Source organism: Furipterus horrens, unplaced genomic scaffold, assembly GCF_987537825.1.
Source record: "Furipterus horrens unplaced genomic scaffold, mFurHor1.1.pri manual_scaffold_5, whole genome shotgun sequence".
Classification (NCBI taxonomy): domain Eukaryota; kingdom Metazoa; phylum Chordata; class Mammalia; order Chiroptera; family Furipteridae; genus Furipterus; species Furipterus horrens.
In genome coordinates, this window is record NW_028327175.1 from 95488212 (window position 1) to 95500782 (window position 12571).

The 12571-nt window shown below is 50.9% G+C and overlaps 1 protein-coding gene across 1 annotated transcript in view; it reads right to left on the reverse strand.

Moving 5' to 3' along the window:
- The window catches only part of SRRM3 (serine/arginine repetitive matrix 3), a 32307-nt gene extending 29262 nt beyond the window's left edge, over positions 1-3045 (reverse strand). Inside the window, exon 1 of the mRNA XM_090276854.1 lies at positions 2781-3045. Coding sequence (XP_090132980.1) covers positions 2781-3013 — 233 coding nt within the window. The 5' untranslated portion in view covers positions 3014-3045. The remainder of the gene's footprint in view (positions 1-2780) is intronic.
- Between the last annotated feature and the right edge of the window lie 9526 nt (positions 3046-12571).

The window sequence follows — 12571 nt, forward strand, 5'->3', positions numbered from 1 at the left end:
GTCCCCAGTATAGAAAGTGTTTCATTCTGCCTGTCCTCGCCCAGATCCAGGGCTCCTAGATAATCCTTTCCTTGGTTGTTAATTTGTTGATTTCATTTTCCCAGTAGCTGTGAGGGGGGTGGATGGCCTCACTGTCCCTATTTTATAGATGAGGAAACAGAAGAGGGAGAGGGGGAGGCTCCAAGTTCCAAGCTCAGCGAGGGGCAGCACCAGCTCTGCCACCACCACCATTGCCATTGTGCCCACACAAGAAGGGGCCTAGGTAGGGGATATTTGTGGCAGGGTGCGGTATCATACTGTGTAGGCTGAAGGCTCTGGCTCCACCCCGATGGTGACTGCTGGCTGCACAAAGAGGCTACCTTGGAAGGTGACTCCAAATGCAGCATCAATCACCAGTGCATTAGCCGGCCATCCATCAACATTAAGGAAGGGATTGCTTTTTAATGGGGCCAAAGAATGCATGTTCCTGTGACTAGTGGGAATATTTGTCAAATGTCTGAGAACCTGGTAAATAAACGCGAATGAACCAGTGTTCCTAGAAATGGATATTAATGACTGAATTTGATAACAGGGCAAGGGTCCCTAGTGTTTGTGGAGCACTTTCTGGGAACTGGCTGCAAGCAGAGGAGCTCTATATATGTCTTCATCCACAGGAGCCTCAGAACAATTCTGGAAGTCAGTTGTCCTTATTTTACAGGTGAGTAATTGTGGCTTGCCTCAGGTCACAGGCCTGGATTTCAGAGTGGCCGTGCCCTTCACCCATGAGGCTGCCACTAAGAGATGGAAGGGGAGGGGGATGGTGACTAGAAAGCATCTGCAGTGATGGCCTTGGGCAAGGGGAAGGGGTGCTGACTGAACATCTGGAGACCTAGTAGGTGCTTCCCAGAGAGACATAGGATCCTTGATGCCTGGGGACTGACACCAAGGACAAGACCAAATGCCATCCCTTCCACCTGAGGCTGCCCTCATCTGGTAAAGACCCTCCCAAGTGCAGAGAGGGGCTGTGGCCCATGGAAGAGGAGGAAACTCAGCCAGGGGGAGAAGGCTAGTGGGGAGGGAGAGGAGCTCCCTGAAGGAGGTGCCTTGGAGTTCCCTGAAAGAAGGGCTCTGGAGGGAGAGCTTTCTGAATGGAAGGTTCTGTGAAGAGGAGGGGATTCAGTGAGGGGAGAGGTGCTCAGGAATAGAGTGGGGATCTGAGGGAGGGAGGAGGCAGTTTCCAAGAATAAAGCCCAAAAGGCTGGCCTGCTCTCCTTTGTCCCAGTCATCCCTTCAGTTTCCTAACAACACCCACATTCCCTTCACTCCTGAACTCAACCAACTCAGGATTTGCAGGTTTAAGATCCTGGGGCTCTCTCTGCAGAAGGATACTCCATCCTACCCCCTACTCAACTCTGCCCTGGGGATCTCATTTCCTTTTTCCACATCCACCTGTTTTCAGCTGCCAGCTGGAAGCCTCCTTTTTGTCTGTTTTCAGGAGTCCCCTCTCTGCAGAGACCCTCCCCTCCCCAACCTAGTCCCCAGATGGAGGTGAACACCAAGTCCCTGTGTCCCATTCTTTCCCTTATAAACAGAGCAGGTGGCCCTGGATCCAGGCCCAGCCTTGGCCTGCCTTTCTAAAGGCCTTCCTGATGGCTTTCCACTGGTGACTGTCTCTGTTTGAGCCTCAATGTCTTCTTGGGCTTCACAGGGACAGTGAGCCATGTCTTGGCTGCCTATTGAGGAGTCCAAAAGGCATGGATGGACAGACAAAAGTATGGTTTGGAAAAACTGCTGTGTGCAGGTTGTCTGCCCTGATTTGGTTCAAGGCCCGATCTCATGCACTGGCATTTCTGATTTCTCAGCTCCCTGACAGTGTATGTCTGATGGGTGGGCCTGCTCCCAACACTGTCCCCCTCCACAGCTAGCCCACGTGTTTCAAAGTACTATGCTCAAGGCAGATGCAGAAGGGAGCCTTTGGGACCACCAGCTTCCCTTGGAGCTGCACAAATGGGTAGGTTTTGTTCTGTTTCTTCGCCTTCAGCTCCATGTGTGAGAGCTGTCCCATCTCCTCTAGACTTGTGAGGGAAGTCCCTCATAACCCCTCCTTCTCAGCCAGACAAACTCCTACTCGTCCTTCAAGGTCCATTCAAATGTCTTCTCATTTCAGAATCTCTCCTCTGAGCTCCTGAGACACTTGGCCCTCTCCTGTCCTGTCCTAGAACCATGATGAAGTTGGTTGTTAACATGCTTGTTTCTTTCCTGACATGGGGAGGGACTTTGAGGAAGTAACTCAAATCCAACTTTGGGTCCCAGCACTGCCCAGCACTTGTGTGCCCCTGTGACATATTCTGAACTAGAGAGGGTGAAACCTAAGCTTCTGTCTGCCAGCAGAATTCCAGGTCCATTGTGCTTTCTAATCTGGCTGCAGCACCTGCTTGGCAGAGTCCAGGCAACTCGATCCATCCATTTATAGAGGCCTTGAGTTGTCACTCATGTTTACATGCTTCTCTCCCCCACTGGACTGGACTGGATATTTTTGGACGGCATGAATTGTGTCTCCTTGGCTTCTGTGAATCTGAATCCAGTTCAGAGCTTGACATAGAGTGTTCAAGACAGTTTATTGGTTGATGGATCTGGGCTTGCAATGGTTCCCTTCCGACTGGGTGAGACTCCCATCCCTTGCCTGACTCAGCCCCAGGGCTCGCCACAATTGCTTGGCTCCGCCCTCCGCCGCAGCCCCGCCCCGTCCGCGCCCCAGCGCCCGGTCCTGCAGCCCCCTTCCGGCCCCGGGGCACTCTCACCCCTGCTCCTCCATCATCTCTTGCAGTTCCATGCACTTGAGCTCCACGCGCCGCTTGCGCTCGTGGTCCAGGATCTCACGGTGCGCGCGCTTTACCAGGCCTGGCTCTGCGGCGCGCATCTCCTCCTCGGCCCGAGGCCAGTTCCCCGAGGAGGCGGCCGGCTGCGGGAAGCCGTTCGCAGCATCGGGCGGGGACGGCATGCTGGCCGCCCCGTTGTTAACGGTCGAGGACATAGCGGCTGTCCTTGGAGCCGCTAGTCCTGGCCCTGCGGGATAGACACAGACACGAGACAGAATGGTCACTTCTCGGCCACCGGCTAAGCTTCTCTTTGCGCGGGTTAATCCTGGAGATTTAAAGGTCCACTCATGGTTCTAATCCGCTTCCCCTCGGGCTGACAGCCGGGGTGGGTAGCGGGTTTGCACCTCTGGGTCACACCTCAGAGCATGAGCAGGGATTGGACACTGGGCTTTCCCCCATCTGTAAGGTGGATGAATGCAGGCAGGCAGGCAGGACTATAGATGGTCTCTAAGTGCCCTTGGCTGGAAATGAAGTCATTTTCAGGGGCCTAGTAACCATCTAGGGCAACTGTCTGCCTTGTACCAATACCTGAGCCTGACCACCTAGCCCCTGCCTGCACACCTGCTTGCAATTCCCCAATTAATCGGTTCAGGGGAAAATTTGTTAGTTTTATTCTTGTTTTTCTTTCAGGCTCAGTTTAAACCCCCTCGCATCCCCAAGACATGCATTGTCCTGGCTCTGGCTGATGGGATCACAGACCACATGTGCTCCCACCTCCCAGTCTGCTTCCAGGGCCGCCCTGCAGAGATGGGAAGACAGAGCCTTCTTTGGGCTTAGGGACATTTCCACCACAGGTGCAATTTTCAGTTCCCACTTTGATTTGGCTAATTTCTCCAAAGCCAGCAGTCCAGGTGGGGACCTGATACAAATTGAAGCCCACAGGGCTGTCCCCTCCTTTGTTCTGAAAACACTGCTTCTGAGGATGTGACCAAAAGTGGCACTGACACTAGCTTTCCAGGCAGCCACATCCTCCTACAGGCTCAGGGAGTCAGCATGGCTTGGGAGGTAAGAAGTCCTAGCTCCACACTAGGCCCAAAGTAGAGCATGTGCATGCATTTGTGCTGGCACACACATGTGTGCATGCACAAACGCATGCACATCAAGGACCTATCTTAACAGAGGGAGGCACCTCCTGAGCTATTTCCATTTTCTTTCTCCAAGGCTCTGCTAGTTGCTAAGCAACAGGGAGGCCTCCTTTCCAGGGAGTGGGATGGGAAGGAGGGAAAGGGTGGAGGGAGGTGGGAAGAGAAGAAGAGATTGGGCGTGTCTGGACACCCTGGACAGACCTTCCCTGCAACACAACCCCCAACACACACACCCCTTACTAGCCTCAGAGTGATGGGGGTGTGGGGCATTCAGAGCCACAAAAACTGGAAGGCAGAGAAGAGAGGGGGACTGTGAGAGGCACTAGAGGCTCTCAAGGGGACAGAGTGACAGTGATGATGAGAACACAAGCTCCTTTATCTGTCCATCTTCTTAAGTCCCAAGTCCCTGGCTTCTAGGTCAGGCTCCTCTACTCCTTGCTATGTGACCCTGCCCCTTTCTGAACCTCTGATCCCCACTGTGCCTGGGAGCATCATCCAGACTCTTCAGGAGAGGAGAGGTCTTGGGGGTTTACAGACCAAAGCTGTTCTTTTAACCTCTTTTCAGCCCAAACCCTGCAGGTGTCCTGCCTGTCTCTCTCCCACTTCTGTACCCCAGCTCCACCAGGACTTCTCCTGGGGTACCCCATAAGCACCACCCACTCCCTAGCCCCCAGGCAGAGTTCTGAGAACCCTGCTCCCCACCTGCATCGGCCATGGTGCTTGGCTCATGGGTAATGTCTCCATATGTTGGTCACCTGAGCCAGGGACATGGAGATTGGACACCTCCACTGCCCTGGACCACTGCAGCTCACCTGTCATCAAGTTTGGTCCCTCATCCCTTTTTCCCAACATTGCTCATATTTATTCACTTCATTCCCTCCCATTAACATCTCAATCCAAGCCCTCACTGTGGCCCACTCTGGCCTCAGTGTCCTGCCTGGCCTCCTGCCCTCTGTCCATCCTGCATCAGCATCCTGGGAGATCAGTCCAGGAGCAAATCAGATGTGTCATGCCCTGATTAACATCCCCTAGTGGCTTCCTGTCACCTTGGTTTAAAGTCACAACATGGCCTGCCTTTTGGTCTAGCTGTAACCCACCCCTTCTCAACAGATTCTGCATCTTTTTTGCCTCCAGGCCTTTCCATTTGCCTCTCCCTTTCCCTGGGACACTCTTCTCCTGACTCCTGCATTTCCTTAAAATCACTGCTCATAGGCATCACCACCTTCTGGAAGCCTTCCCTTAGCCCTCTGGCTGGTGCTGCCCGCCCAGAACCCTTACCACTCACTGTAGTCACTGTGGATTCATAGGCCTGGTTCCCCCTGGGCTTGGGGCAGTTTAGTCTTTTGCTCCTCATGCCAGCAAAGTGCCTGAGCAGGTGGAGCTCAATGCAAATGGAAAACAATTACAATGGGAGGTGGGATGGAGGAATACCGGGCATGGTTCTCAATATAGCCTGCAAGATCACTTCATGTTTTGCCTTGTGCTATCTCACAGCTCATCCCTTGCTACACCTTATCCTGCAACCAACATCCAGCCCCTCCACTTTTGTCACCTGTTCCCAAGCAAGCATTCCGTTCCTTTTGCCCATGTGCTTTTGTCCATGTGGTTTCCTGGTGCTGGAATACCCTTTCCCCTCTTTTCCAACTTCTACTCATCCTTCAGGGCTCAGCCCAATGCCACCTCCCCTGGGAAGCCTTCCCCACTCTGAGGAAGGATGAGTCATTCCCTCCTTGACTCCCACTGCTTTTGTCCTCACCTCTTTAGATACTGAGGTTCAACTTGTTTTCATCTGACCCGTTCTAGGTTGTGAGCTTTTGAGGAGAGTGGACTATATATCCCTTAATTCCAGCTCCTCAGAGCCTCCCAAGCATCTGGCAACACAGAAGACACACTGACGGTGTGGGGAGAATGTGTGGAGAATGTGCTCAGGCCCAGCGAGAGCTGTGGAGCAGCCAGGTTCTTGGCCATGCTGCTCTGCAGGCTCACCCTCCAATCTGGGTGAGGCTCTCCAGCCTAGAACTTGGCGCAAGCTCCTCGAGGACAGGGGAGGAGAAGATGATGGGGACAGTTCTGAACATACTCAGATCTCCAGATCCCGAAAAATTCAATCTCCAGCACTAGGACAATGTCTGAGTGAAATTGCTAGGCTGCTGGGGGCAACCTTTCAGGAATGACTGAGAAGGAAAGGAGAGGGGTGTGAAGGTACATGGGGCAGGTGCAGTTTTTTTTTTTTGTTTGTTTGTTTGTTTTAGATTTATTTTTGGAGAGAGGGGAAGGGAGGAAGAGAAACATCAATGTGTGGTTGCTTCTCACATGCCCCCAACTGGGGACCTGGCCCACAACCCAGGCATGTGCCCTGACTGGGAATTGAACCGGCGACCCTTTGGTTTGGAGGCTGGTGCTCAATCCACTGAGCTACACCAGCAGGGCTGCATCCAGGTAAGGCAGAAGTTGGTGGATTCTACCAACTCCTGATGAGTTGGAGGGTGACAGGCAGGAATCTGAGAAAGGTTATTAAAAGGATGTCCCTTGAACCCATAGTGGAGGGGCCAAGGGTCATCACACACTGAACCCACTTCTTTCCAAGTTAGGGTTGCAGAACCAGCGAACCAGGGAGTTATTAATACTGCAGATCCAGAGTCTCTCTTTGAGGCATCTGACATCTTCTATGGAATCCTTGTGAGTTTTTATAAGGCAAAGAAACATCATGTTGGTGGGAACTAATATTCTGTGCTGTTGTAACTGGTAGATGGATTGGCCTATACTCAATAGAGCTAATTAATAAGTCAATGTCACATTAGATGGAGGTATTTAGTGGAAGACCACTGATCCAAAATGTTCAACATTGACTGGATGGAACTTAGACAACCTAATGATCATATTCACTGAGGACACCTCCTGGGAAGCCTCATAAATTCAGAGTCAGGATCTAAAATAACTCAATAGACTAGAAAGATGGAGGAATCTAAGAAGGTGAAACAGGATAGTGAGAAATGCCACATTCTGAAGCTGGGACCTAAACTAACTTTCTAAAATTGTAATGGGGTAGAGACAGTTCAGAAGCAGTATATTTAGGAAGGACTTAGGGGTTTTCAATGGTCACAAACTCAATCATGACGTGGCTCCCAAAAGTGCATGTTAGCTTATGCCACATCAACAAAGGCATGATGTGTAGAATGAGGAGGCGACAAGAGTATACAGGCTATCAGAACCCCTATCTTTAAATATTTGCAGGATTGTAGAGGGTGTAGGCCAAACCTGGCTGAATCTGCTAGGAGACTTGTAAGAAGTATGTAGGGTTGCCAGATTTGGCAAATTAAAAATACAGAATGTAAAGTTAAATTAGATTTGAATTTCACAAATTTCATGTTTGGTACATACTTATACTAAAAAAAGTATTCGCTGTTAATCTGAAATGCAAATTTAACTGGATGTCTTGTATTTTATGTGTTAATATTACCTGGGACTAACCCCAGACCTACTGAGTCAAAACCTCTAGAGGTGAAATTGTTAATGTTCCCCAAGAGATTCTGGTATAGACTATGGACCAGCCACTGGGGGCCCTGTCAGAACAGTGGTTCTCAAATTTCATCAGGTCTCAGAGTCACCTGGACAGCTTGTTAAAACACAGATGGCTGGGCCCAACCCCAGAGTTTCTGACTCTGTAGTAGATCTGGGGTAATGTCTGAGTATTTGCGTTTCTAACAAGCTCCCAAGTGCTGTCCTTTGACCACACAGAGAGAGGAGCAAGGCCCTAACCAATCTGTTCCACTGTCACTCTGTCCCCTTCAGAGACTTACCAACTACTGGCCTTTGTTCCTGAAGACAAAGCCAGAATTCCTGCAGGGAAGTCATCTAGAGTCGTCGTCGGCAGCCGTCCGTCTCGAGAGACGATGGTGTAGCTTCTTAAGAGTCTATCTGCACCGCTGAGAATGGCTGTGCAGTTCAACTCGGGAGTGACGCGGTATCTGTCTCCTCCCCTGTTAAATCGACATCTTGCGATGACGCTGGAGTGTCCTCTCCAGTGAAGCTGAAGCTACAGAGCCTGGGCAGGGTGATATGATCTAGAGTGAACTTCAGTTAAGTCCAGGACAGAATTTTTTCCCCCTAACAATAAAATCTTAAAAAACAAAAAACTAAGCAGTTCAGTTCATCTCAGGATGAGTGAGTTCCCCATTACAGGAACTGTTCAAACAGGAGATAGATACTATATTCACTCAAACACTTATCCAGCATCTACTCTGGGCCCCACCCTATGAAAGGCTGAGGATTTGAAGATGGACAAGACTCCATCCTGGCCCTGTGGGAGCTCACAGGCTGGTTTGGTAAACCAACAGGTGTAGTGTGATAAAACAGAATTTGAAGAGTGTCTGCAGCTTTGCCTGGTTGGTCAGGGCAGGCTTCCCAGATGGGGTGGGATGGGCTGGAGGCAGGGATACCAGGGCAGGTGAGGCCTGAGCAGAACTCAAGAAATAGACAGACTTGGAGGATGGGACTGGATGTGGGGTGGGGGTGTGTGTGTCTTAGATGACACTGGCTTGGGTGACCAGGTGGATGGTGCAGCCATTTGCTGTGATGGGGAACATGGAGGGCAGATTGAGAATATGTTAAGGGTGAGGGGCTTGTGGGGATCAAGCAGGCAGATATGATATCTAGAGTCATAACCCTAACCCTGACCCCAACTTGCCAATGTCCCTGGGGACACTGACACTGAGTTTCTTTGAAGGCAGAGCAAGTCTTTTCTTTACTGTTGGTTGACTTGAGACCCTGAGCAAGTGTCTCCCCCTCTCTGAACCCTTGTTTTCCCACTGGACGACATGGGCAGTGGGGGCTGATTTGAGAGACCCCACAGGTCTTTTCTTACTCTGGTAATACTAATTACATATGTATACTGCCCAGCTTTCAGCCACCCCCTTCCTGCTGATGTAGCCAGTGACCAGAGCTCAGTCCTGAGGCTGTCCCCCAGCCCTGGATCAGGTCCCAAGAGCAAGCCCAGAGGCTGGGTCAGCCAAACCCTTGTGCAGATTAAGTCATGCAGACCTAAGTGGTAAAAAAGCGAGGTCCCTGATTTCCAAGCCTCACGGCTGAGCCCCTAGGCTTGACTGCTACTCTCAGACCCAAGGCTGGGTCCCTTGAGCAGACCTGGCCAAGGACAAGATGGAAGAACCTGGCTGCTGGTACTTGCGAGCCCAGCCTTGCTGGTAGAGATTAATTGATGGTGAAACAGTCTATCTGTACTGCAGAGTCCAGTCTGCTGACAGGCATGGAGGCCTGACAGCTAATGAGATCATCACTCATCCTGGGGCTCAGAGGGGTGTGATTCTCAGATCAATAGTGACCTGGCCAGACCTGGGGAAGAGTGAGCAGTGGACAACATATGTGTCTGAGGGGGATGCTGGGCCTTGCCCTGGGGAACCCTGGTTTGAATGGGAGACAGGGGATATGCTCTTTGGGAACTCATAACCTGAGTGGCCTTGTCATGTGACTTAAACTCCATGCCTCAGTTTCCTTGCCTGTAAAATAGAACTAATAACAGCACCCTCCCCAGAGGTTTACTGTAAAGTACAAATACATGTGAAATGGTATCACAGTGCCTAGCATGCAATGAATGTGTCATACATGGTACTGGTGGTCATTGTTATTATCTGTCAGTGGTGATTGTCCTGTTTGGACATGGTGGCGTGAGGAGTCCCTAGACATCCAGGGGAAGATGTCCTGGGGCTTTTATATATAAAAATAAAATTATACAAAGTTCTTCATTAAAATAGCTTAAATAAATTTTCTATCAAAATCATGGATGTGGCATTCAGGAGGCTGACATTGGGCCAGACTTGGGAACTGTCATTACATAGTTAGAGACTGAGACTGGAGCGTGAACAAGGTTGTTGACTCTGGCAGGAGGAAAGAGCAGAAGCAGGAGCTCAGGGCAGGGTGTGGGTGTCATTCTGAGGAGCTGCCTGAGGGGACATAGGCTACTTTCCTATTGCTGGCCTCAGCAAACTCCTTCCCTTCCCATCTCACTCCCAGCACCCCATGGCACCTACCCAAGGGCCCCCTTTGCTCCTGGGGCTCAGAAGCCTCTCTCACCAGGGGGCAGCACTCACTCCCCTGGGGGCCCCTTTCCCTGCCCCAACCTGGCGAGACCTACCTATCCAGTGATACTGCCAGGACTCAAGGCCTCCACACCCTTGAATGTACAGGTTCCCACAGCTTGAATTAAGCTCTCGATCCACAGCCACACACAATTTAACTACAGTTTTGCTACTAAGGTCTTTCTGTTGTCTCTCACAGGCCCAGGAAAACAGGGGATGGGGTGGGGTTGGCAAGGAGCACTGGATTTGGAGTCAGAGGACTTGAGCTTGAATTCTGGCTCTTCCACTTCTGTCTGGCGGTCAGCGAGTCATTAAACTTCCTCAGCCTCAATTTTCTCATTTGTAAAACCAATACCCCTTACCTCACAGTGTGGTGGGATCATTTAGTCTTTGAGTGGCAAGCTTGCTATGAAGACAAATTCTAATCACACCCTCTTCCCACACCCTGACCTGGTGCTGGGGGAGCAAATAAGATCAGAGAAGGTCAGCTTGGCCTGGGATGGTCAGGGAAGGCTTCACAAAGGCAATGGTGTTTGAACTGGCCCTTTGGAAGATAAGTAGCTCCATGTAGGTTAAGGGGAAGTCTGGGTGGGGGACAGCATGGGCTGAAGGCAAGGGCAGGCAGGGTTCAGGGCCCTGAGGCTAAGAGTGCCAGGGTGGAGTGGGATCATGATGGGGAGCTGCCTTCTTGCGAGGTAGGGGCTGCGAACACAGTGTGAGCCCTTCCAGAGAAAAAGCTCAGTGTGTGTGACAGGGTGGGGAGGGACGTGCCTCCTGAGTTTCCTGGAGGAAAAAAAATTCTTTGTAACTCAGAAACATGATGAAACTCACAAACACACATGAAACCATGGTCTTTGTATGAATGGGTGTGCAACAATGGTTTGTCAAGATATTTTGTCAAGCTGGGAAAGAAAACCCATCTTCACTGTGTCCAAGGAAGCCTGCTTCCGTCCCTGGCACTGCAGCCAGGCTGAACCTGTGATACCGATGTGTCCCCTGGAGCACTGGGAGAAGGGACCCTCTTGTCAACTCCTCTCTTCCCTGTGGCCCTCCCCATGCTCCCTATGCTCCCTGCCCAAGAGAGTGGGGCCGGGGAGGTAAGGGCTACAGGGTGGGGAGAAAGCCCCTCAGCTCTAGGGGCGGGTCAAACCCTCACATCACAGCTACTCAGCAAGTGGCCACTCGGGCCCAGCAGAAGACAAAGGAGAGATGGAGGGGAGAAGCAGTGAGGCCTGTAATGCAGCAAGATAAGTGCTGGGATGGGGGACATGTAGAAACATTAACCGAGCTGGGTCTGTGTGGGGAGGAACATATCTGGGAGGTCTTCCTAGAGGAGAGATCTTGAAGCATAAGTAGATGCTGTAGGGACAAAGAAAGGAGGAAGGATGTCTTGGGTAGAGTGTGGGGTGTGTGTGAAGAAAGAACAAAGAGGAAAGAGGGAAGAGCATGAGCTTGTGCACAGCTGAGCACAGTGGACAGGAGGGGACAGAGGAGCTAGGCTCCTGCATGCAATAGGGAGCCAGTGAAGGCTGTTGAGCTGGGGAGTTCATAGTCAGATTTGCATTTCGGAAAGGTGTTTGTGTCTTCACTTTTGCTGGCCCCTGCCCTTTAGAGAGAGGTGTGACTCTAACTCCATATCAACCCAGTCCACATTAATCAAGGCAGACACAAAACTTAGAATGCATTAATAAATAGATTCAATGAAAAAAACAACCTCAGGACAAATGTGTACAGATCAGAAAGTGGCAGAAGAACCAGCCTAGGTTCAAATCACTTACTATGTGCCCTGAAGTGACTTAACCTCTGGGCTCAGTTTCCTCATTTGTAAGATGGTATTAATATAAGTAACCCTCTTAGGATTTAAAGAATTAACTTTTAGTTAAGGGTACTCACTAAGTTCTATGTATAAGTGTTAATATCTAGTATTACCATAAACAATGTCAACCAGTCTAAACTACTACAGACATGTGTTAACCAGTGAGACATATAGATCAGTATAAATCAAAACAGATCAAGTAGATAATTTACCATTACAAATCAATACCAACTTACGAAGGCTAGTAGGCCAACAAGGTCACTTTCCACAGATACCAACCCACATGAACCAGTAGAAACCAGTATTCACTGGTAAGAAAATGCTGCAGAGTGAGGCCTGGGAGGAAGGCGCTGGGACAGGCTGGCAGTGAGAGGGTTAGCCGAGTGAGCTTCCTCTCTGCCTCCTGGGGACTCTCTCGGGAGGGCGGGAGCTGCTGGCACTGCTGCTTGTTACCCAACCCTCCAGAAGATGCTGTGGGGGAGGGAGGAGAGAGGGAGAAATGCTGAAAGCCTTCCTTTCAATTATTCAGCAGCCAGAGCTTCCTGCCGCCCCTGTTGGAGCCAGAGGAAGTCCTTGGCCAGAGTCCCTAGGCTGGGTCTGGCTGGGTTGCTCGAGTTCTGGTTCCAGGAAGGGCAGGCAGCTTGGGCCGCAGAGGTGCTGGCACCACAGCCTGGGCCTGCATCACAATGCTCTTGGTCCCTCTCCTGCCCTTCTCTGTCC